This window comes from Phragmites australis, chromosome 2 (assembly GCF_958298935.1).
Source record: "Phragmites australis chromosome 2, lpPhrAust1.1, whole genome shotgun sequence".
Classification (NCBI taxonomy): Eukaryota; Viridiplantae; Streptophyta; class Magnoliopsida; order Poales; family Poaceae; genus Phragmites; species Phragmites australis.
In genome coordinates, this window is record NC_084922.1 from 14,344,126 (window position 1) to 14,368,321 (window position 24,196).

The 24,196-nt window shown below is 41.4% G+C and overlaps 1 protein-coding gene across 2 annotated transcripts; it reads right to left on the reverse strand.

Annotated features, from left to right (window-relative positions):
* Nucleotides 1-710: 710 nt before the first annotated feature.
* Nucleotides 711-22,308, reverse strand: LOC133900424 (phospholipase D zeta 1-like). Of its 2 annotated transcripts, XM_062341574.1 has the most exons (20): nucleotides 21,839-22,308; nucleotides 20,789-20,890; nucleotides 20,227-20,345; nucleotides 19,911-20,052; nucleotides 19,597-19,764; nucleotides 19,336-19,509; nucleotides 13,515-13,754; nucleotides 13,316-13,432; nucleotides 12,709-12,848; nucleotides 12,486-12,635; nucleotides 12,220-12,376; nucleotides 11,609-12,148; nucleotides 10,486-10,596; nucleotides 10,112-10,258; nucleotides 9,840-10,037; nucleotides 9,621-9,722; nucleotides 2,109-2,240; nucleotides 1,695-1,760; nucleotides 1,330-1,391; nucleotides 711-1,239 (listed from the first exon to the last, which is right to left on the reverse strand). In XM_062341574.1, exons 1-20 carry the CDS (start codon nucleotides 22,064-22,066, stop codon nucleotides 990-992), a joined length of 3,345 nt encoding a protein of 1,114 aa, XP_062197558.1. In that variant the 5' UTR covers nucleotides 22,067-22,308; the 3' UTR covers nucleotides 711-989. The 2 variants fall into 2 exon arrangements, with proteins under 2 accessions (XP_062197558.1, XP_062197548.1); XM_062341564.1 differs by having other exon boundaries at nucleotides 711-1,391.
* Between the last annotated feature and the right edge of the window lie 1,888 nt (nucleotides 22,309-24,196).

The window sequence follows — 24,196 nt, forward strand, 5'->3', positions numbered from 1 at the left end:
GTTTATGTGACTGCAAGCAGGGCCCATTCGTCAAGCTAATAGGTCTCTGGTAGAATCTATAATTCTACGATAAAATTGGTGCTCATTTTATAGTTTTGTGAAACTGTTGCTTAAATCTATAATTTGTGATTTGCGATAATTTTGTCAAAATATCTATAGTTTTATGAGCTCCCAGACGGTCCGTTTCATGAGGTGATAGCTGATGTGAGACTGCAAGCAACGTCCGATCGTCATGGTAACAGGACTAGGAATAACTACTCTAGAATATATAGTTTTACGATAAAATCGATGCTAAATCTATAGTTTTGTAAAATTATTGCTTAAACTATAGTTTTACGATAAAACTAACACTAACTCTATAGTTTTGTGAAACTATTGTTTAAATACATAGTTTCACGACAATTTTATCAATATATATATATATATATATATATAATTTTGTAATAAAATTGACACTAAATCTATAGTTTTATGAAACTATTACTTAAATGTAGTTTTATGATAATTTTATCAAAACAATTTTAGTTTTGCAAAATTTACTCTTTCTTTTTCTTTTGTTCGCGGGTGTACCAACTATTTTCTTAGATGCGGATCAATTCCTAACCCCAAAAAACAAAGATGCAGGTGAATAGAGATGACTTCGCTTAATTTGAGCACGATCAATCCTCTAAAAGTAAATGACTGCAAAAAAAAAAATCAATGTGCGTGTATAAGGTATTCAACTTCAATAGCCTTTTATTTTGCATCGAGAAAGAATGAATCGAACAGTGTAACAATTCTTGCCCTAATTAACTGTAACAAACGAACTATACATGGCTTGGACACCATATTCCTATGCTTGCAGCTTGCAATGATATGGTTCGTCCTCCTTTTCTTTCCCTATTTGTTCAGACCTGAGGTACATCTAAAACTATAAGAACCCTTATAACATGTGCAACTAATCCTATGGGAGGACTTGCCAAAAAAAAAAGGGGGGGGGGGGGGGGAAGCTAATGGAAAACTTGTGGGGATGTATAAAACTCGCTTTCGCTGAAGAACGGTCTCAAGTCCTCTTGGCACATGAACTCCAAAGGGAAAGAAACAATGTGACCCCGAACGGCTTGCAACCTCTCCATAGGGTCGGTACCTGCCAGGTCTCCATTCTGTTGAGATTCCGGTTTTTCTAGGGCAACACCCAAGTCAATGGTTGTGTGACCAATTTTCTCCTTCCGATGAGCAAAGCTTTGGCGAAATTGAGCCCTGCAAGAGGTTGATATCATTTCAGAGACCAGTGAGCACAATGTTTCGACTGAAATGGAAGAAAACTGAGAGAGCTTCTGCATTCCGCACCTTGAATGAATGTGATCGTTGGGTACACATGAGAATACTTGTTGGTAGATCATGGTATTCTCCTGCCAAGCATCAGTTTGTTCAGTTTGAAGGGGAAAAAGGTAGAAGTGCTCAAGATGGGACCCGTTGCAGTACTGCAGAGGATACGGGTCCCTCAAGATGTAGCAATCATATGAACATAAAATGCAAATGGAAAATTATCAGCTGGTGAAATCGCGACATTCATGGGCAGGTGCAGTGCCAGAATAGTCATAATCAAATGGTTCCAGGCTGAGCGGCTAGTTTAAAACGAGACAGTGCAGTTTCCAACTCGACTACTTCAAAACAAATAGTGCATCAAGATAACATATCTCCGTTACACTCACCTTAGCAGTGGCCATCCAGATGTTTTTGTACGCTGAATCATCCACAGGATCCATAATGCAATTAACCTGAAAGTGAGAATGCACAATAAGTGGAATCAAACTCACAAAGAGCTCTATACAAGGGGTTGTACTGAAACAGATTTAAGGGGCTGTGAGTTAAAATGCGTTCAATTGGGGATGTGTTCAGATGTGCTGAGGGGTGAAATGTTTTCACTCGGGTTGGTGGTTTGTTCAAATTCTCTCACACTGACTATACACTTACTATAATTCTCACACTGACTATAAATAAACAAGACAACAATGCAGACTATAAATCATGCTTTTTCCTCACACTGACTATATATATAGTTGAAGTCTAGTGAAATATAAAGCATCGGTTGATGGTTAAAGTCTAGTGAAAAATATAGTCCAAACCTCTCCCGGAAGAAGACCAAGGTGTTCTGCCCATAGAGAAAGTCGTAGGCTGAGGGATAACTTCCCGGCTTCCCAAGGTCTTCCATCCATTGTAGAACTGACAACCTCTTTATCTTCAATAATCATACCAATCTAAAAGAACAGTAAAACCCATTATAGTGTCAACAGCAAGTGCTGGAGAAGATTACCTAAGTAATCCACCTAATCATGTCATTGGATCTTAACTAATTGCAGTTGATCATGAAAAAATGTACACTTCAGCAGCAAGCAGCAAACTTTTTATTATTTGTTGCGCAGAAGAGGGCAAGAAAGAGAGATAACATATATAGGGCAGGGGAAATAATTGTCACGTCCGTGGGGAAGTGACTGGATTGGGTAGGAGTGGAAGGTCTCCGGCTGTTCCTTGGCTGATTTTCTGCCCGTGGTGGTGGTGATGACGCCAGGATGGCATCGGCAATGGTGTCAGCAACAGCAGGGAGGTGAGAGACAGAGAATAGGATATGAGGAATAGATTAATGTATTTCTTAACTAAAAAAGGATGTCAACTGCTCTTTATATATAGAGCCTGACCCTAACAATCTCAGCTAATCTGAACCGAATCCAACTCTACCCATCTCTTTTCAAAATCGAATCTAACTCTTTCCGATCTTACCTAAACCAACTCTTAACTCTTTCCATACTGACCTAATCCGAATTGCCTACTTATCTCAGTCTAGACTTGACTTCTAACTCTATTTTTTTTTCCAAACTCATCAAAACTGAATCTCTCTTCAATCTGCCACCGCTACCTCCTTGTCTTTATGTGCACCCTTTCCTTTCCTCATGTGGTATGTGATCCCGCACATAACATCTCTTCCTTCCTTCGGAAACAGCTCATCCTCGAACTGAAACGCCGCATAATGCTGCTTCCCAAGTGGCGTCACTATCGTCCATGTCAGCCCAACGTACTAGGATCTGGCACACACCACGTGCGAAGCGGCTACACACCACCTGAGTTGGCGTAGGAATAGCGCGTCCATTGAGCATCGGGGGCAGTTGTTGTCACGTCCCAATTTCTTAATCAGGCATTTAAGCAAAATTATGCCTCTTAAGCATTATGCTTAAATTTTGCGTAATGGTAATCCGGAGCGCTAATGCACTTCATTAATAATCATTTGGATAAGAGAGAAAGTTAAGGGAGAAAATAATAGAAAATACATTGGAGATACCTATTCTCTCTAACATGTGGACCCCACATGTGGCCCCACTCCTCACCCACTCCCTCTCTCAAGTAGGCAGCAACCCACCTGCTCTCTCTCTCCTCCCTTACTCCACCACGTCCTCACCAAGTGCAGCAAAGCTGCAGCTCTCCCTCCCCCTCTCACTCAAGCTCAAGCACTCACTCTCTCTTTTCCTCTAAAATCCGAGCTAAGTGGAGAATTCAAGGTATGCATGTGGTACCATTGCATTCTCTAGCTCATAAGCTACTCATTCATCCAATCCATTTTCGTTTTTGTGGAGGAATCGAGTAGTTCTTGAAGTTCTTGGTATTCTTGAGCTTTTTGGAGAAAAATAGAGTTTTGGTTGAATCTGAGCTCTAGAGTAGTGTTGGTAGTTGATGAACAAGTTCTAGTACCCTTAGACTATCCCTAACATGTTTCTTTAGGCTTAAAAGATCGCAACTCGAATCGACCAAAAATCCACTCGAGGATAGCTTTTCTGGCTGACTCAGATACTCCAGACTCACCCTGATACTCCGGGTTCAACATATTTTATCCGATGAATTATGTTCAAAATTGGTTAGGGTTTAGGGTGCGAATTTGGTTTAGGATCCTTTGGATAGGACATATACACGTTTGTGTAGCACAGATTTGTAAAGTGAGTCAAAACACCGAAGTGAAAAAATCGTGAAGAAATCAAGCCTGTATAGCTCGGATTATCCGGACAAGCCCGGAGACTCCGGGTAGTTATGTGATCGCGTAGCCGAGAGCTCCGTTCGGAACCTCACTCAGAGTGTCCGGTATATCCCGGATAGTCCGAACCAACCCGGAGGTTCCGAGTCAAATTAAAATAATGCTAACCGAAAGTCTTTCCCGGAGGATGGCCTGGATACTCCAGATTCACCCGGATATTCCGGGCCAGTCAAATAAATAAAAAACAGTAACAGAGCGCCTCTCCCGGAGGGTCACCCGTAGGGTCCGAGTTCAGATACTCTGAACCAGTCCAGATACTCCGGATGACTGTTATTTTCCGGTTTTCGTTTAGTATTGCTTTGATTCTTATATCTTATACTTCTAGCATGTTGTTAAGCATTGTGGCATGCATTGTTGCACTTTATTCATACTCATGGCATTGCACGCGTTATTCTTTTTATATAACGTCGAGCCGGTGATCCAGGAGATCAAGGAAAACTTTGGACAGCCACCTGAACAGCAAGGCAAACATCTATCATATTAAACCCTATCAGTTGAAATGATTGAAGTCTAAATATTGATAAATTATGCTTATGTGTAGGTTTGCATGTATAGGGAGTCGATGTTGGGAACAAATGGGTAGAACCTACGTCAATTGCATTCTTCTACCTTGATGACTTGTTCATCCACATTCCTTGTAGCTTTGAGATGATATTATGTCTAGGTGCAAGATCGACTTATATGCTTAGTCATGCTTAGGTCTTTTGACTTTCGGTAAAAGTCGAACGACGACGTTTTCCATTGTTCGCGAGCATAGGATTTACTTTTGTCGCACAAATACATGGTTGAGGTTGTTATAGTTGGTTGAATGGTGAGTATGAGATGAGATATGGGCGATGTTAGGGGTGTCATCTGCCCTCAAGAAAAGTCCAGGGGTAGTTCGGGAAGGGAACCGGACACCGTAGGCCGCTTGCATCGTTTAAGGCTGATCGTCGGGGTAATTGGCTTTAGCACTTACCTTACTCACCACATACCGATCTAACGGTAAGGCGAGCCAAATACCTTCGCAGCTATGGCTTTGTGGGGCCTGAACATCGACGGTGTGAGCAGACGAGCTTGTAAGTTGTATTAGTTTGCTCCGGGAGTAGTTCTAGTACCGCCGCGCCGAGCGATGCATGCCGCACACGGTTGGAGCTGGTTGGGAAAGGTTGACACAGGTACCCCCTTGTGTGCACTTTAGTAGGTGGGTATGGTCCCCGAGTCGTGTGGGTCCAGGAGTATCCCCTGCAGGGTGTATAAACAGTTCAAATTGCCGCACTCTCGGTCATGAGCATGCTATTATTTCATTTGCACTCAGTCGTAGAGTTCTCGTGGTTGGTTCGGTTATATGGTTCAGATATATGGTTTGTGGTTCGGATATGTGGGAGGTGGTCGAGATGACACTTGTTATACATTGATACTATTGTGGTTACAGTTTCATATGATCAGTTGGTAGTTGTAGGGTAATTTCATATATGTTGGTTAAATTAGTTGCTCATACATATGTCTAGGTTGCTTACCGCTTTAATTAACTTAACCGCATATTTATATCCTTGCTAACAGCTCAATGCATAATCCTTGGAGTCGGGATATTATATACCCATATTGTGTAAGTCTTGCGGGTACCTTCGTACTCAGGGTGTTGCGCTTAAGTTGATGCAGGTACTTCGGCTACTGAGAAGGGGGTGATGTTCGCTACTTTGTGCCTGTCGATCAGGGTGGCGGGCAGAGTAGTGCATCCTACTCCGAAGCTTGAGCTTTTGGAGTGGAGCCTAAGGGCATGTGGCTCCACTCTGTTTTGTTGTCTAGTTTATTCTTTCCGCTGCGTAGATCTTTAGATAAGTTAGGAGTTGAGGGGTTTTTATCTCCTCCTAGCTTGTTTTTGTTATAAATTGTTGGAATCAGTTGCATGCTTAATTTTTTAATATAAATGTTTATTACTTACTCTTTATTAAGCTATGTTGTGATGTACTATGTTGAAGGCATGTGTTTCAATCCTTAGGTACAAAACACATACCGAGACTACCGGAACAGGATTCTGGTTAATCGTCGAAGTTGGATTATAAATAATGATCCTCCTGATGATTAATTAGAATACTGTTTGGATGATTCCTCACAGTTGTGGCGGCTCCAGAGGGGGCTAGCCATGAAACTTCTTGAGGACACCCACACGGAAAACATCATGTATTTTGGCTCCTGTCGGAAGACGAAGACGATAGGCCACACCACCAATGCGAACCACCACCTGGAATGGGCCGTAGAACCTTGGATCAAGCTTGCCTTGAGATGCAATGACAATGATGTTGCTGGATGATTAAGGAGCTTTAGCCAGACCCAATCTCCCTCTCGGAAGGGCACCTCTGTGTGCTTGGAGTCATAATACAACTTGGCATGTTCTTGAGCTTGAAGGAAGTGTTCGTGCATATCACGAAGAAACTCGTCTCGCTCCACAAGTGACTGTTCAATGGTCAGCACCCGAGCATCACCCTTCTCATACATAAGCAGCGACAGGGAGGTCGACCATACACAACCTGGAATGGTGTGTCACGAAGGGCCGAGTGATATGCTGTGTTGTATCAATATTCAGCCCACGGAAGCCAACGAAGCCACTGCATGAGAAGGTCACGGGTCATGCAACGAAGATACATCACAATCACCTTATTGTTACCTTGGATTCGTCGTCACTTCACGGATGAAATGTTAAACTCATGTTCAGCTGCGTCCCTGACAATAGGAACAACTCCTTCCACAAGTGGCTGGTGAAGACTGTGCCAAGGTCGCTGACGATGGATTCCGACAGGCCATGGAGACGGACCACCTCGTCAAAGAATGTGCAAGCCACAAAGTTGGCCGTATACAGGTGGCCCAAAGGAATAAAGTGAGCAAACTTTGAGAGGCGATCTACCACAGTGAGGATGACTGTATTGTTATTCACGCAGAGAAGGCCGTTTATGAAGTCCATGGAAACATCGCTCCATATCTGCACTGGGATCAGAAGAGTGCAGTAGGCCGACTGGATGCAAGTGGTTGGTCTTGTTACGCTAGTATACTGTGCAATCTTGCACATAGTCCTGTACCAAAGTCTTGTCACCGGGAATCTGAAGGCGTTGCAAGGTGCACTAGACCCCCTCAAGGCCCATGCCGTACGCCTGGGCAAGGAGTTGCGGCATGGTTGGTGAGAATGTCGAGATGAAGACTCGACGCCCGACCTTAATCAAGCCATCATGGAACGCCCAAGAAGGACCCTTGCGGTTGGCACATAGTTGGTGAGCTGCAGGAGGCCGGCATCAGCTTCCACCTTATGACGAAGCATGCTGAAGACATCAAACACCAATGTCGATAGAGCAAATGCCATCGCGTGTTGATAATATACCCTAGAGGCAATCATAATGATGATTATATCACGTCTATATTTATGTACTTTTGAATAATGTGTTATTCGATTCATTGTATAATTATCATTGACATTGATTACCATATATGTAACTTCGTTGTGAAGCTATTTGTTTTATTGTGATGTTATTGTAAATGATATGTAGTCTTATATCATTATGTGGAACAATAATGATTCACAGATTAGCACAATAATGATTCATAGACTAGCACATATATTAATTGATAATTATTTTTCACAGATCATAGATATGAAGATATCAAATCAATAGTATGGACACATATTAGAGAATATGGTATTGGATACACCCACCTTGAGATACTACTGAGATTGTTATATGATATGTCATTCGTTGTAATCTCAAATAGTGTAGCTACAGGATTCTTAGAGTTAAGATCGTCATTGATTCCCAGAACGTGTAATGGCATACTTTAGGGTTGTCAAACACTACTCTATAACTAGATAGTCATAAAAGTAGTTTTCGAATTTACCATGAAACATATTGTGGGGTGTGAGCGATTAAGATGGAATTTGCCCCTCCTATATAACGAGAGAGATATCTTTACCCCTCAATGTGGTTGGATTAGAATGTGTATGGCCATACCAATATGATTAAAGAGTTAATCATGAGTTTAGTAATCTACTGCAACATTGAGTGAATAGTCGAGCTATCACAAAGATGACACGCGTCTCGCCTTGAGCTTAACTGTTATCATGAGACAAGGGGATTGGTGCATATGTATATCAATGTTTATGATCTTTGTGTATATTCGGGAGTCAATATACCCTGCTAAGGACCGCTATTGATTTTGGTTCGGAAAAGGGTTTCCGAGTTGTGCTGTTTATTTCAACCTAACAGGACACACACTTAATAGGTTGGAACAATATATACAGATTGGATCCGTTAGTAGGCTTGATTGGATTGTGATCTGTGAGGGATTAAAATCTTAATGGGCCACCAACGTGGAAGCCCATTAGTGGGATCTATATAGAGGGAGGCGTGAGGTGAGGGCGTGTACGGTTCAGCCACTTCAAACCCTAGTCGTGCCCCTCCACCCGGCCTCCTAAAACCATAGTCATACGTGCGGTGCTAGCACACCGACGCTCGTCGTTCCACCCGAGGACGTGTGGATATTCTAGAGACAATGTTATAACTATGACGCTAATCAGCTTGACAAGTTGAACTCGACAACTACCGATTCGAGTTATGTTTCGAGTAGGAAGTCAGAACACACCCCACAAGGAAGTCAATCACCTATATCTACTCAAGGAGATCACGTGGAAGGGACAATCGCCATGCTGAGTTTGACTACTTCCCTACATCAACGTGCACGATGTTGGACCGGTCTGCTCCAACTCTTATTTCGTTGCGTTGCGCGTCTAGTAACAACGATCTATAATCTCCTACTAGCATGGTTTCCTAATTGAACTGGGTAGAAAATTTTATTTTATACTATCGTAGCCTACTTGTTACCTAACATCACGCTCTCTACACCACGCCGAGACAGGGCGTCGACCACCACATTGGCATGCCCCAGCTTGTACTCCACTCGAAGTCGAACCCCATATTTTGCTAATCCACTGGCATTGAGGGATGATTAACGAGCATTGGTCGAGGAGGAATTTCAAATTGTAATAATCCATCCTAACAAAAAAACGGCGACCCCAAAGGTACAACCGCCAATGCTTCACGGCTTGAGTGAGGCCGATGAGTTCCCGCTCGTACGCCACCAGTCCCGCGTGCCGAGACGCCATGACACGGCTAAAGAACACCATCGACCCTTGCCCTTGGTGAAGCACGGTGCCCATCCGAACCCCGATGCGTTGCATTCGATGATGAAGATACGACAGAAGTTGGGTAGCTAAATCTGTAGTTTTGTGAACTTATTGCCTAAATTTATAGTTTTGCGATAATTTTGTCAAAATATCTGTAGTGTTGCGAAAATTACTCTAACAATAATTTACATCAGAATTTTCCTGACTATAAAACATTAGGAATATTCCTCTTTTCAGGAAGGTCCTTTTTAAAATATTGCCCTAAAAAATCGACAATTATTTTGTCTGAATGAAAGTTGAGCATATTATTGTAAAACTTAAGGAGCATTCCTTTATTTGGTCAAAGAATTCACAGAGTAGCATGCAAAAATATACAGAAGGGTACAAAAGTCATAATTCAGAAAGTCATACCTCAGAATCCCTTGATCCAAGCAAGCTTCTATCATTTATGTTAGCTGAGCCAATTAGTGTCATGCGGTCGTCAATAATCATCAATTTACTGTGTAAATATATCTGTAACATTTATATTGTTAGGTAAAGAAAGGAAGGAAAGTATATAAATTAACCATATGCCTAAAAGCCATAACCTAGTGAGTGTAACAGAACACCTCGAAACAGAAATGTTTTTACCTGATTGGTGACCAAAGGACCCCCATCACCTAGTCTGCCATGTGCTCTAAGCCCATAAAATGAGATATAATCATGTGCCTTCATGCCAACCACATCATATAGATTCTTGAGTATTGAATTAGGCCCTCTACAAATAGTCCGATATTGCCAGTGCATAATTGCCCTCACGGATGCAGCTCCACCATCATCAATGCCACCCTGAAAGTAAATATGTAACGACCCAGCCACCATGAAGCACCGAACTATGTGTAATCTCTACAGCAGTAAATTACCTGAAAACCAGGCAAAAGTGGTATGACGATAATAACTCGGAAGCACTTTTTCTCCTTTTCTGCTCTAAGTATACGCCTGTATAATGCTTCTAATACACGATTCTTAATTGTGTCATCTCCTGAAAGACCTGATATGAAAAACTGATTCTGCAAAGGCCAGCACAAAGAAATGTATTATACAAGTGAAACCATTCTATACTGTAATGATGGGCATATAGAAACTTCAGTTCTCAATAGATTCTCAAACATTTTTTTTTTCCTCAAACCGGCAGCAGAGGATTCTCAAACATATGACCGAAGCTAGTTTCAAATATCAACTGTTATGTTGAAACTTGAATATTTAGAATTGCAAAATTAAAATAAAAAATACACACCTCGATGTAAACAAAATGTTCTGCCTTTTCAATGAGAGAAAAATAGGCATTGTGGATACTTCCTTCAATTTGAGTTGTTCCTGCGGACCACGGGCCAACACTTCTAACAACCTAAATGAAAGAAATTTTTAATTAGTTAGATATATTTAAAACAGTTACAATATTTTTTGTTGTTACATGGTATACAAGCAAGCTAAAAGAACAATAATATAATCTCTGCTCACTTCAATCCAATTTGAGACTACCACAACAGATCATGCAACACAATTTTAGGTATTGAGCCTAGCGCAGTTGGTTGAGGGTGTAGATGTACACCTAGACCACCCAGGTTTGAGTCCTCTTTGACGCAAATATGGGTGCCTATTTCTTTGTATTAACAACGCCACCTTGTTCCTCCTAGATTGGTCGAGTTTTTATGCAAGCTAATTTAGAAAAATGCTGCATGTCATAATTTGAGTCAAGGGATTTCTTTGGAAAGAGAGAAGTGCAAATGGAACTTCAAGATGCTCCAGTTACCTCCATTATCGAATAGATGCTCATGCTATTTCCATTATTCAATGAAACTTGAAATCTGATCATTTATGAAGTTTTGAGGATTATATGCCACCAATTATTTGAGCAAAAAAGCCTCCAATTTTCGCATGCAAAAATTATATGTAACAGAGCACAAGCAAATGATCTCCATAAACAAATCAGGTTAGTTCGAGATTTTTCATCAAGATGTTCATGGTGAGATGGCACCATGAAACAAAAATTGCAACATGCATTGACAAAGATATGTCCATAAATGTCTTGATTACTGTGTTTATCTGTTCGTCAAACAAACAAGTTACAATGTTGAATTCAGCTTGAGTTTTGATTTTGACGAGCGTAACTTTGTTCTCTTCAAATAGGGGATTTCTTATGCTATATCTATCTTCAGATAAAGGATTCAAGTTTCCTTGAACCGCCATTGCTTAGGGTGACGTGTGTAATAATGAATTGCTCTGAGCTGCATGTGGTACAAGTACAACACGAACTCTTGGATGGCTGAGTCGTAAACCGTCGGATACCATAAGCAAACAATATAGGAATCAAGACATTATTCTATCAGTTTAATCACCAGTGCATGGAACGAACTGACCTGGCAACGACATGTTGCTCGGGGACCAACTTCTCCAACATCAAGCACAGAGGCAACTTGATCTCCTCGTTCTTGTGTCTCCCACCACTCCTTATCTATGTGTCGTATATTTGGTTTTGAGGTGTCATAGTGTGTAGACAGTGAAACCTCAGGGGAACCAACATTGTCCACAAATCCTTTCATCTGCAAATCTTGTACTGAAAGATCTTGTTTGGCCTTCCGGTTGGACAGTGGTTGGTTCCAATTGGTTTTATTTGAGTGATCTGAAAGACCATTATTGATGTCCATACCATTCAGACCTAAATCTCCATTCGGCAATGCATGGTGGTCAGGATCGTGCGGTAGAAGCAATGGAATGTCCTGGCATGATGCTGGTGTTGTCAAGGAGTTTAGCCTATTAACTTTAGTACCCTTATCATAGTTCTGTTTACTCTCTGTCTCCCCATTTGTTTCTTTGCTTGTACCCATGTAATGAGGAATTACCATGTGATGATGAGGCATTAATAATGGAATTGCTTGCTCATTTGGTGCTTTATTCCTCTGCAATACGTAAGATTGTCAACTTGAGCAATGATACACATGAAATATACTCCTAAAGCCAGTAAACTGACCTTTGCATAGTTCCATCTCTGTACAAAATGCCTTGCGACATCTCTACATGCTGGACCATAAAGTGCACACTGAACATCATGCCAAGGCATGCGAGGATATTTAGTACGATCAAGCTCATCTTTCATTGTGTCCTCCCAAGAATTTGGCTCAGATTCCCTGACACAAGGTAAAAAAAACAACAATAAGATCAGCATGCAAACTACAGAGTTAACCGGAACCATGTATGTCGGAAATCTGGAAAAAAAAAACTGAACAACAAAACTACCTAGGATTGTAGTAATCCTTTCCTGGCCATGTTGAAGCAGGAAAATCCTCAACTTTATGCTCAGGAGAATCATAGCGACCAAAGCACAAATCAAGGCCTCCAATATAGCATACTTGATTATCAATGACAACAATTTTTTCATGGTGAGACCTTCAAGCCATGACAAAGAGTGAGTTACAAGAACTTACAGCTAGTAATAGAGAAAAAAGAAGTTCCATTGTACCATAAGTATATGCCAGTTGAGAAATGATCTGGGTAGCGCAGAACTTTAACATTCTCATGAATGTTAAGTAGCTTTCGTTTACTGTACATGCTGTTAATCTTCAACGCGAGAGAAACTTCCTTGTACAAAAGAATGTAAATCTGCAAAACAATATCACATTTCTTAGTTGTCTTAGACTTACAGTTGATGTAACTAACTACTGATCATTAAGGATCTGATTGATTCTAATATGTTATTCACAAAAGATCATTCATGATAAGCAAACTGTTCAGTTTCTAGTAGAGCAATGAAATATATCATCACTTCCTTTAAAGAATTATGCTTCTACCCATGGCCAATTCTGTATCTAAAACATTTGGGAGCATAATTGGAGACTCTAGTGCTAATCAAATTGCCTCAGACAAGTACTCAAGCTCACACAAATTCATGGCTCAGTGCTCCTCGTTTGCATTGCTACTAGGTTCATGTCCAGCAAAATATTAACTGTAGAATGTAAAAAAGAGATGTATAAAAAGAACACCACAAGAAAGCTCATCCAAACAACCATGAAGTTCACAATCAAACAAGGTTCTGACAGTTTCTCTGATTAAAAATAAAAATTAAATACCTGTACACCTTGCTTTGCCTTTGATTCGAGAAGAATATCAAGCCTAGAGGATCCATGATAGTGGAAAGGGCGTCGAAGATACAATTCTGGGCAGAGCCACCAGTCAGTAATAAATATCTGCATTAAACATTTAATTATTTCCATGACATGGCAATGACTTTAACGGCAGAAAGATTCTCACTTCTTGAAGTACACTAACCTCTGATTTGGCTTCTTCAATGGAAGAAGCAATAGCATCAAATGCAGCTCGCCCATCTATGAACCACTGTACCACACTACCATCTTCACTCAAGCCCCTAGGCGGTGCAAATGAACCAAAACGGTGGGGGCAACACCAGCCCTCTGGGGGTCGTCGAGCAGCATTTATTGCAGTAACCCAATCTTTTACCTTAGCAGAACTTCTTGTTTGCAACTTTATTGTCCGCCCCCCAGAAGATACCTTCCACAAGCAACAGCGTTTAGAATATCAGAACAAAAACTCCAATGTCATATCTATTGTATTACCATGTTGCTTGCCCATGGAAAAATCAAGGCCAGCACTATTTAAGAGCAGGTGTTAATTTTCATCATCTTTTCTAATTGAGCTACATAAATGTGTTAGTCATATTTTTTTCTTAGGACAGAACTATGGACAGGTTATTTGCAACATGGCCTTTAGCTGTTGAATAGGGAGAATGTGTAGATAAACTGTGCATGGAAGGAAAGTGGAACAAGAGAAAAAATGGTGAGCACACAGAAAAAAAAGCGAGAAATCAACCTATTGCAAAATTAGTTTCTCAAGAAGTAAAGACAAGTCTACAATGGTTCATAAAGATTCATCTCCGTGAAGATAGCTCGGCATCCTACCAAGTACCAATGAAACTCTGGAACTGGTTCAGTCTAAACTATAGAGAAGGTTTCTCACAAGACAACACCACAATTTGTCAGTTGTATATTCTTTAAAGGAATTTATGATGATACAGATGAAGTACATGGGGGTAATATAGCCTCCTGGTCTAATTACTATTAATTAATGTATTTGTCACATTAAAAAAGAAAAGGGGATTAAAACTCAAAGCTTCTAAGCATTGGACTTAGATACAACATAGTCGCAGACAATAATGCTCGAGGGCAAGCCTTCTTCAATCATGACAAAGGAGAAAATAGATTAGCTTGTTCTGAAGTGCCGATAGGTTAACCAAAGTCTTTAATGCTAATTTATAGCATATTATATTAATGAACTTTTACCCAAAAAGGGTGATTGGAATCTGCTGGCTGAATTTTTCATGACAGCTCAGAAAAAGAAAGATTTACAATAGCGTAACTAATTATTAGTCTAAAACATTTTACACACTTCACATACTGCAAGAAGATTCTCATACTAGCCAAAATGTAATATCTCTCACAAACAAGGTATTACTTCGACAATTGTGGACTTTCGCATCTATTGTGGTGCTTCACAAAATGCCCTATAGAACAGAACATTGAGTTAACTGAACCTTGGTGCTTGCTTTGAGTGGCTTAGACTTAGGCCCCGTTTGGCTCCGCGGATCGATCCGGATTCACGGCAGAATCGGGAGAAGAGCAAGCCAAACGGTAGCATTGGAAACGTTTCTGGCTAAAACATTCCATGGAACCACGCTGAAACGCCGAAATGGTTGGGAGGCCGTTTCTCACCGTTTCCAACTGGACAAGTTTGAACAGCCCCTTGGACTTCAAGCCAATTTACGCACAAATGCCACCGGCCAACGGTCCAAAACGCCCGTGCATCTTTGCCCGTTCCCTACCGCTCCCTCCTCGCCCCGAACGAATCTCACTCTGATCCCCATCCGCCTGGTCGCCGCCGCCCACTCGTCTGGCCGTCACTGGCACCACCGCCGCCCATGCCACCCGCAGCTCGTGCCCAAGGTTGCGTCGTCTGTCGCCCGTGCCTAAGGCTGCGCCGTCCATCTCCTCGAGTCCGCTGACGCCCACTCGCCGCCCGCACCACAGCCATCGTCGCCGCGCTTCAAGGTCCGTGAGCCGTTCTCACTGTCCTTCCTTGTGAATCATTAGATGTTGTAGGACTCCCTACCCGTGAATCATTAGATCTACGTTCATACCGATTTGCAATGTGTGCCAGGTAGCCGGCAATGCCGTCCAGTTCGCCAGGAGGCCGTGGACCACGCTGACACCAGCCTGCTGCTTGTGCCACCGCCGTCGGTGCTATCACTCGCGTCGTAAAGGTGAGCCGTCCTTGTTGTTCCTCCCTTCCTTACATCTAGCGCATTCGAAAGAGAGCAGAAATGCAATGGCAATGATGTGCAGTTCAGGGGGTCTGATTATTGCAACCGGTTTGTGTGTGCAGTTCAGTATAATTGTTCAGTATTCACTTGTGCATTGCTCTCAATTTGCTGCTCTCATTCACTTGTGCATTGCTCTCATTTTGCTGCTCTCATTCACTTTGTGCATCTCTGAATGATTTGGACAGTGTTCACTTGTGCATACTTTCAAGTACTTTCTGAATTTTTTCTTCTTTCGAGTAGATGGCAGAATGGTCTGATGAGAACACTATGATTGTTTGTGAGTTGTTTGCTGAACAAGTGAGGTGTGGGAATCATTCGAGTACCCATTTGAACAATGTTGGGTACAACAATGTGATTGAAAAGTTTCAAAAGAGGACCAGTCTTTTATACAAAAGATCCCAATTTAAGAACAAATGGGCTAAACTGAAACGGGAGTATGGTGCCTGGAAGAAACTGTTGACACAAACTGGATTAGGTTGGGATGAGAACAAGGGAACGGTGAAAATGAGTGAGGAATGGTGGAAGAAGATTAGAAAAGTAAGTTTGCAAATTGTAATTTCATTGTTCTTAGCATGCTTCAACCCACATTTCATTGTCTAAAATTTACCATTTATGTTGATAGGAAATTCCAGGTAGCGGGAAGTTCAAAGATAAGCCACTTCAAAATGAAGAAGAGCTAAAGGTTATGTTTTAGGATCTTAGAAATATTGGTGATGACCATTTTTGTGCTTCATCCGGTGTTATGCCTCAAGATGGATCAGATGGTGGTGATGAGCTTGCAGAGTCTGATGATGACAGCGAGGCAGAAGAAATAACACCCCTTGTGAAGGCCAAAGGAAAGAGAGCTTGTGGTGCCATGGACAAGGGAAAAAGACCTAGGACAAGTGGTGGACAGTGGATACAAGAGCAAATTACTAAAATTGTGTCTTTGAATGAGAAGTCCGCAGTGTCTGTTGAGTCACTGGCAAAAAGGGATGAAAGCTCGAGGTGTTCCATCAAGGATGTCATGGCCCTTGTGAAGGAGTGTGGTGCATCTCCTGGTACAAAGGAGTTCTTCATTGCTACAGAGCTATTCACCAAGAGAGCTGAAAGGGGGATGTTTATGACTATAGACGCCCCATTAGACCGTTTTCAGTGGCTCTCGATGAAGCACTTTGTCAAGTATGGCAACATGTGATACATGCTATTGTAGCATGAAGATTGTATCTTTATGTTTGTCGTACCTTAGGCTTGCACTTGTAATGTTGAACCTTGTGTTGTGACTTATGTTTATCGTACCTTAGGCTTGCATTTGTAATGTTGAATCTTGTGTTGTGATTTATGTATGTTGTACCTTAGCCATTAACTTGTTAAATGTGTGATATTATACAGATGTCTGGTTCTGGAAGTGAAAGGAGTGGGAATGACTCTGATGATGAAGATGTTAATGCTTTAGAGGTAATACGTCATTACCAAGAGATACAATCCAATTTGTTTCATGTTGTTACTTTCATGCACAATTATTACATGACCTATCATGACAAGAATCCACCAAGAACCTCACAATTGAGTGGATATGCATGGCTTATGGAAACATTGAACACACCGGGAGAAAGTCATAGGATGTTCAGGATGAATGATTGGTTGTTTCATACATTGCATGACATTTTGGTGAGAAATTATGGACTACAATCAACCATCCATATTAGTTCTATGGAAGCACTTGCTATCTTTCTATGTATTTGTGGTCAAAATAGATCAAACAGTTCTGTTCAAAATACATTCAAGCACTCAGGGGAGACAATAAGTAGAAAGTTTGATGAGGTATTGCAGTGCATGGTTAGGATGGCTAAGGATTACATACGACCTCAAGATCGTAACTTCAATAATGTGCACAGTAGGATTACTAGGGATCAAAGGATGTGGCCACATTTTATGGACTGTATTGGAGCCATTGACGGAACACACGTCTTAGCTATACCACCAGCACGAGATTATGTTAGATACATTGGAAGAACAGGAAGTCCAACCCAAAATGTGATGGCAGTGGTTGATTTTGACATGTGTTTCACCTATACTTCTATTGGTCAGTCTGGGTCCATGCACGACACAAGTGTGCTCTTTCATGCTATTCAACATGATACCCAAGCTTTCCCACATCCTCCAATAGGAAAATATTACGTTGTCGATGCCGGTTACCCAAACAGACCAGGCTACTTATCATCATACAAGGGTCAAAGGTACCATGTTCCTGATTGGAGAAGGGGTTCTGCTCCAAGTGGTGAGCAAGAGCTATTCAACTATTTGCACTCAAGTCTTCGTAATGTCGTTGAGCGCACCTTTGGTGTATGGAAGATGAAGTGGAGAATTCTTCTCAAGATGCCGAGTTATCCAATGCCCAAGCAAAAGGGGATTGTGGCTGCTACCATGTGCCTCCATAATTTCATTCGTGAAAATCATTCATTACTTGACGTAGATTTTCGACGATGTGATGACGATCCCGACTATATGCCTACGATACCACAAATATATGCATAGCATGCACCATCTCATAATGCGTCCGATGCGTCGACATCCGATCCAAGTGACATTAATATGGATAGGTTCCGTGACAATCTTGCAAGAGCAATAATACAATCTAGAAGATAGCTCGATTGTCATATTGTAATATTGTATTGGAACCATGTATTTATAATATTGTATTAGAACCCTGTATTTTGTAATATTATATTGGAACTGTGTATTTATAATATTGTATTGAAACCATGTATTTTGTGACCACTCATTTCTAATGTTGTTATTACAAATAAAGCAAACAAACACCATATCAGCACAAGGGCAAAATAGTCAATTGCACAACATTCCTCTCTTTCAAGAAACTGAATCCAGACAGCTAGCCAAACGAGTTCCAGAGGTGATTCTGATTCACCAGAAAACATTTCCAAGAGAATCTGGAACTAAAACGTTTATAGAAGAATCTGAATCCCTACCAAACGCACCATTATTAAGAATCAGTCTTAGTTATTGTAGAAAACAAATAATCAAACTTATGGAAGTCGTAAAGGGCAGCTTGGGTTAAAGTGTGTTATAAGATCCAAGATCTTTGTACCATTAACTTGGGTAAATATTCAGTGGAAACCACCTCTTTGGTGGAATCATAAAAACTCCTCCTAAAAACAATATAGAAGTCACACATGTAGTGTAGGTAATCTTACACAAGCATGCAAAATTTGAAGACCTTGCATATGAAATTAATAAACTGTGTGAAGAAATATGAAATTAATAAACTGTGTGAAGAACTCAGACATGCATATGAAATTAATAAACTGTGTGAAGAAATAGACAGAAAAAAAGGATTTGTACTATTTGATCACTATTCATTTTGTTTGTCAATTTCATATCATCCAAACAGAGTTGAGTTTGACCTTGAAATTTTGCATGCTTGTGTAACACCACCTACTCTGCATGTATGATTTGTTAAAACTTCTAGACAACCTTTTGTGAGGGGCTTTCACGATTCCACCAAAGAGGTGGTTTCTACAGAATTTTTTCCATGAAAGAACAGACACTTCTTATGTAAGCAACTAAACCCAACTGACAATATATTGTTTTGATTGAACTTGAGCTTAGCAAAAGGTAATAAGTTAGGCTAAAGAACCCATTTAGTCTATTAATTCTCGAGTTCAATGGGGAGGCACTCAGAATTTTTTTACTTGTTTGGTTGGAGTGATGTGTCAACCTGCTAGAGCAAGCAAGTCATATAAGGAAAAGAAATACCTCAAATCCAAAATGCAATGGATTACGTTCCTTGATCTCCTTTGCTAGAGTGATTTGTCCTTCTCCATTTATATCAGTGTAAGGTGACACATCAAAGATAACTATGTCCAACAGCTTAGGATCAAAGGGATCTTGGAGTAAAGCCAAGAATCCTGGCTTCAGTACAGCCCAAACCTATCAAGAAGTGATCGATTTCACAGTTCATAAACAAGGGCATCACGTTAATAAGACAAAATAAAATCATTGAATATTGCTCAGTACCTTTTGCCAGTTACTATTGCAGAAACTAAAACAGCTGGATGAACAGCATCTCTCTTTACTGTCCATTTCAATTTTTGGCAAGTGCCTTACTGTAACATAATCTTCCTTTAGCTTTGGCCCATACTCCAGCATAAATGATAACAGCGAGACTTCCAAAAATTTGCACACCTGCACTTTAACAGATGTCACAGTCCAAAATAAAATGATGAGCAACAGGATGATCCATTCTAATTGACATACACAATGTTTGGTGATGTTTACATATTAGTATCAAGCTAGCATGATGTTTTATATAGAAAAAGGACCTTTGTTACCTCTCTTGAGTTGACAATATCCAAGTTCCCCAAGAAATGGTTCAGGTATTCTTGCATGGCAACCTTTGCACGATCAGAAACAGACTGCTGACGGCCAAGAGCTGGTCGAATAACAGGCAAAACAGCACTTGAAGGAACATTTCTGCAAAAACAGTTTAAGTAAGTTTCTTACTAGATGCATGTGAAAACATATGGGAAGTCACTCAACTGCTCCAGGTGCATCAATAAATTGTTTACAAGATTTCATTGCTGAAGCTTCCATTTTTTTTCTTTTAGCTCAAAGAGGTGAATATCTTTAATAAGGACACCACTTTACCTATTTTTTATAGAGTGTTCATCATGTTGTGATGGAACATGCACATCATCTGCTTCATCATCATCGTGTACAACAGGCATATGCTCCCCAATTCCCAAATTTTGAAGCCATTCTTTGACCTTTAATTAAAAAAATGGAGATTAGTTTCGTGGTTCATGCTTAAAAATGAAGCTTCCGCACAAAACGATGGTATCGTGACAAGTAAAATTGACAGTCAAATAAAGAGATAGAATCAGATTGATCAGTAAAAACCTTCATTTAGAAGGCATACTTGCATGGCTACGGTATTGTAAGGCATAGAATACTATACAGCTCAGTAACGAATCTGCATGTGTTGGCCCAAGCAAGTGAAAATGACAGAAACCTGGTGAAATGCAAACAAATACCAGAAGCGATTCTAAGATGGTTATAAATTAAATACTTTTGTGAAAAGAAAAAAGGTGCATGAGTTCTTCAGCTGTGACAGATATTTGAAATGTGCACCAATTAGCATTTAGAGCTTAACCATAAAGTACACATGTTAAATACAGCTTTAAAAAATCGTGATGATTATGTAACCAACCTGTTCCTGCTTCTCATGGAATTCTTCAAGAAATGCACGCCTCTTCAATGCAAAATGTAGATATAGCACTTCTGAGGCCTTCTTATGTAGAAGCCACCTAAACTGATAGAAGAACTAGTGAATATTATCTCATGGATTTTAAAGTTCATATCTTGGGGAATTGCAGGGCTTAAAAGAATGAAAGGAAATAGATGAAGGTTAGCGAAAGCAACACCAAATGGTCTAGAAAAACTGAGACAAAAAGCACCAAACCTAAGAAATGTTTTTAATGTCAGTGGGCCATACAAATACCTAGTATCCTATTAATTAAGTATTAAATGGCATAAGACGACCACCCAACCTCTTTTACTGCATTAAAATAGCCGAGAAAATGGACCTAGACATGAACTTCAAATTGGCTGAAGGACATAAAAAACACCTTAACACCAACAGACGTGGAATCTAAACAGCAACGCGGAGTTTTCCAGCATTTTGCATCAAATGGAAACCCCCAGGTGCCAAAAATTCAGACCCACCAATCAGGTAAACATAGCGCCATAAACCAAATTCATGCAATCATTGAGTCACCCCCTCACACCACTGCTGTCCCTAAACACAAAGACACTTTTCTCCCAACCATAAGCCGCATAAGTTCTTTCAGGGAAGGGAGTATGACCTGCAAAGTATTACTTAATAAACTTCGACATTCGCATTACATCGGAACACCACGAATTCAACCACAAAAATTTCTCACAGAACGTCCAAATCGAACGAGCAACTCAATTCCCGACACCCATAAGGGGAAAATCGAACCTTCCGAGACCAACTAGCAAAACTAATCGGAGCCCGTCGGAGAAAAAAAAAATCACCCAAACGCTCAATTCACGCAGCAATTCTCAACTGCCAAGGCGCCAAATGCTAAGCACTAGTGCAGGCGCCGCCCAACCAAACGCAGAGAGCCGGATCACGCATTCATGGCCGGCCAACTAGAGGAGCGAGGCCAGACGAATCCGGATTTTTTTTGCCGGGGGGGGGGGGGGGAGGAGGAGGAGGAGGCGTCCGCGGACGGACCTGCTTGTAGTGGACCTCAATGGTGTAGGAGAGTAGCATGGGCGTGATGTCCCCGGCGTCGGGGCGCGAGACCCCGACGATCCTGGCCCGCGGCAGCTCGTCGAACACCCGCGCCGACTCCGGCAGCCGGAACGACGCCGACGACGCGGGTCCCTCCTCCGGCTCCGGCGGCATCCTGACGTACCGGTCCCCGTGTTGCTCGTCGTCCCCGAATCGCTCCCCGGTCATAGGTTCTTCGGGGTAGTTTACATGAATGGTTCGGAAGGGGAGGGGTGGTTTGAGGAAAGGACGGTGAGTTCCCGATGACCGGTGGGTGGCAACGGCACCGTGGAAGGAAGGGGAAGGAGATCGAGGCGTGCGCCTGCCAAATTTGGTTCGTTTTCTCTCTTCTTCTTTTTTCGCTTGGATTTGTTTCTCTCTGATCTGAAGTCGGATTTGTGTGTTGATGGCAAGGTAGGCTCAGGAGTCCGGACTAGGGGGCGCGTAGACTGACAGATAGACGTGCTTGTTGGAGTTTGTGGGCCACGCGGTGTGACGTGGCAAGTGTCGTGGCCACATCGTTGTGCTCAACCCCTGTAGGATTTTACGCAACCTTTTGGACTATCTTGCCCCTCTCTCCATGTTCATGGAGTGCGGTATTCACCTTTGTTTTTTTTTTAAGGGTACGTACTCCACACAAATCACACATGCATACGTATCTACACACTGAGAAAGAATCGGAAAGTTTAAGATCTCCAATGCGTATTCTCACACAGTACCATTATACACGCATATATATATATATATATATACCTTACTAAAAAAATCCAAATAAAACACTCAGATCCGATCAAGAATCAAATCTAAACCAGAAACGTGCACAACACCACGCGTGTTCTCAATATTCACTATTAACTTAGAGGCTATTGAAGTAGACTGGCATGGATACTTAGAGGTGATTGGATAGAACTAGAAGACAACTCTGTTATGATTATCTAAATAACCAAATAAGAAAGCCAAGGACAGTATTCGTAGTTTGGCACTAGTGATGTAGGATAAAGATCTTATAATCCCACAACCATGGTAGCGGAGAAGAGGCGACGGAGGATACAGTGACGATCTAAAGTCAAGAGGTACAGAGTTTTTTCTATATTCTTCTCCTTTCCCTTTTTTTTCTCTCTTCTTCTTCATTTTTTTCTTCTCGTCTTCTTCCTTAAGACTATAAGGAGAGGAGGACTTGGGTGGCTCTCAAGTATGTTTGAGGGGCAGGGATAAGGAGCTAGCCCTAAGTGGATTTGCTGCTGCAGGGTGGAGAGGGTTAAGGAGAAAGAGGATCCATGAAGAAGGTGAAGCGAGGGAGGTGAGGTTGTAGGCGGTGGCAGATCCAGATAGAAATTTTAGGTATGACGGACTCGAGAGACAAACTAAATCAAAAGTACGAACATACAACATATGCACTATATCCATATTGCAATCGTATAGATTAGAGTGTAAACGCAAAATGAATGATATAAAAGAAGATTTAAGATGACACCTCTCATATTACGAGTAAAAAACAATTTTTGCAGCACATAATTCAAAATACATCAAAAGTTGTAAAATAGTTCTTCAAATCTTTTAAAAAAGTAATTGTTACACTCTGTTGAATGCTAAATTGCTAAGATTTTCAATTAAATATTGATGTTTGCACAAACATAGAAACAATACTGTTTGTTTTTGTTTTCTTCTTACCAATCCCCACTACCCTGCCAATCTCTCTGTTGCTGCTCCCAATAGGGGTGGTTCTAGTGGCACCTCAGCCTTGACTGATGCCGACTTCCGCTAGAGCTAAAGCAGCCATGGAACCGCTACAAGTGGCCCTGGCCACACCCGATAGCACCGTCAACAAGTATGGTGCCTCTGAAGATCTCATCCCACTCCCACTCCATCAAGAGTCAAAAGGCGTAATCGCATTGGGAAGGCAGGACACCACTACACGCCTGTGGTGCGGCACCAGTATGTCGATTTGGGGCCGCTGATAGGTGATAGGGTGCTAGAGCAAAGCAGACGAGCGCATAAGCACAGCTTTCAGACTAGGCAACACCGAGCGAGCGGTGAGATGAGAGAACAGAGGGGATCAATAATCGATTTCGGGGGATGATCTAGCCCATTTACCTACTTCTATTTTCTCCGGCCCACCAAGCCCATATGGCCATACACCTTCACTGAGTTTTTTTATTTATATATTTTTTCAAGTTTAAATTTAAATAAATAGATTCCCGGCGAAAAGATTTGCAAAAGTATGCGCCCACCGCCCTCTCAGAGGGCTGCAGCCCTCTCAGAGGGCGGGTACGGGTGCTAACCGCCCCCTGAGAGGGCGGTAGGCCTAACCGCCCGGGC

What these genes read in the sequence shown, in the direction of transcription:
- LOC133900424 (XM_062341564.1), bottom strand. Translation starts at nt 22,066, where the DNA reads ATGACCGGGGAGCGATTCGGGGACGACGAGCAACACGGGGACCGGTAC. An exon ending in AGGCAAAGCAAGGTGTACAG is followed by an intron (nt 12,849 to 13,315) that starts GTATTTAATTTT and finishes ATTGTTTTGCAG; the next exon opens with ATTTACATTCTTTTGTACAA. An exon ending in AACATTTTGTTTACATCGAG is followed by an intron (nt 10,259 to 10,485) that starts GTGTGTATTTTT and finishes TGGCCTTTGCAG; the next exon opens with AATCAGTTTTTCATATCAGG.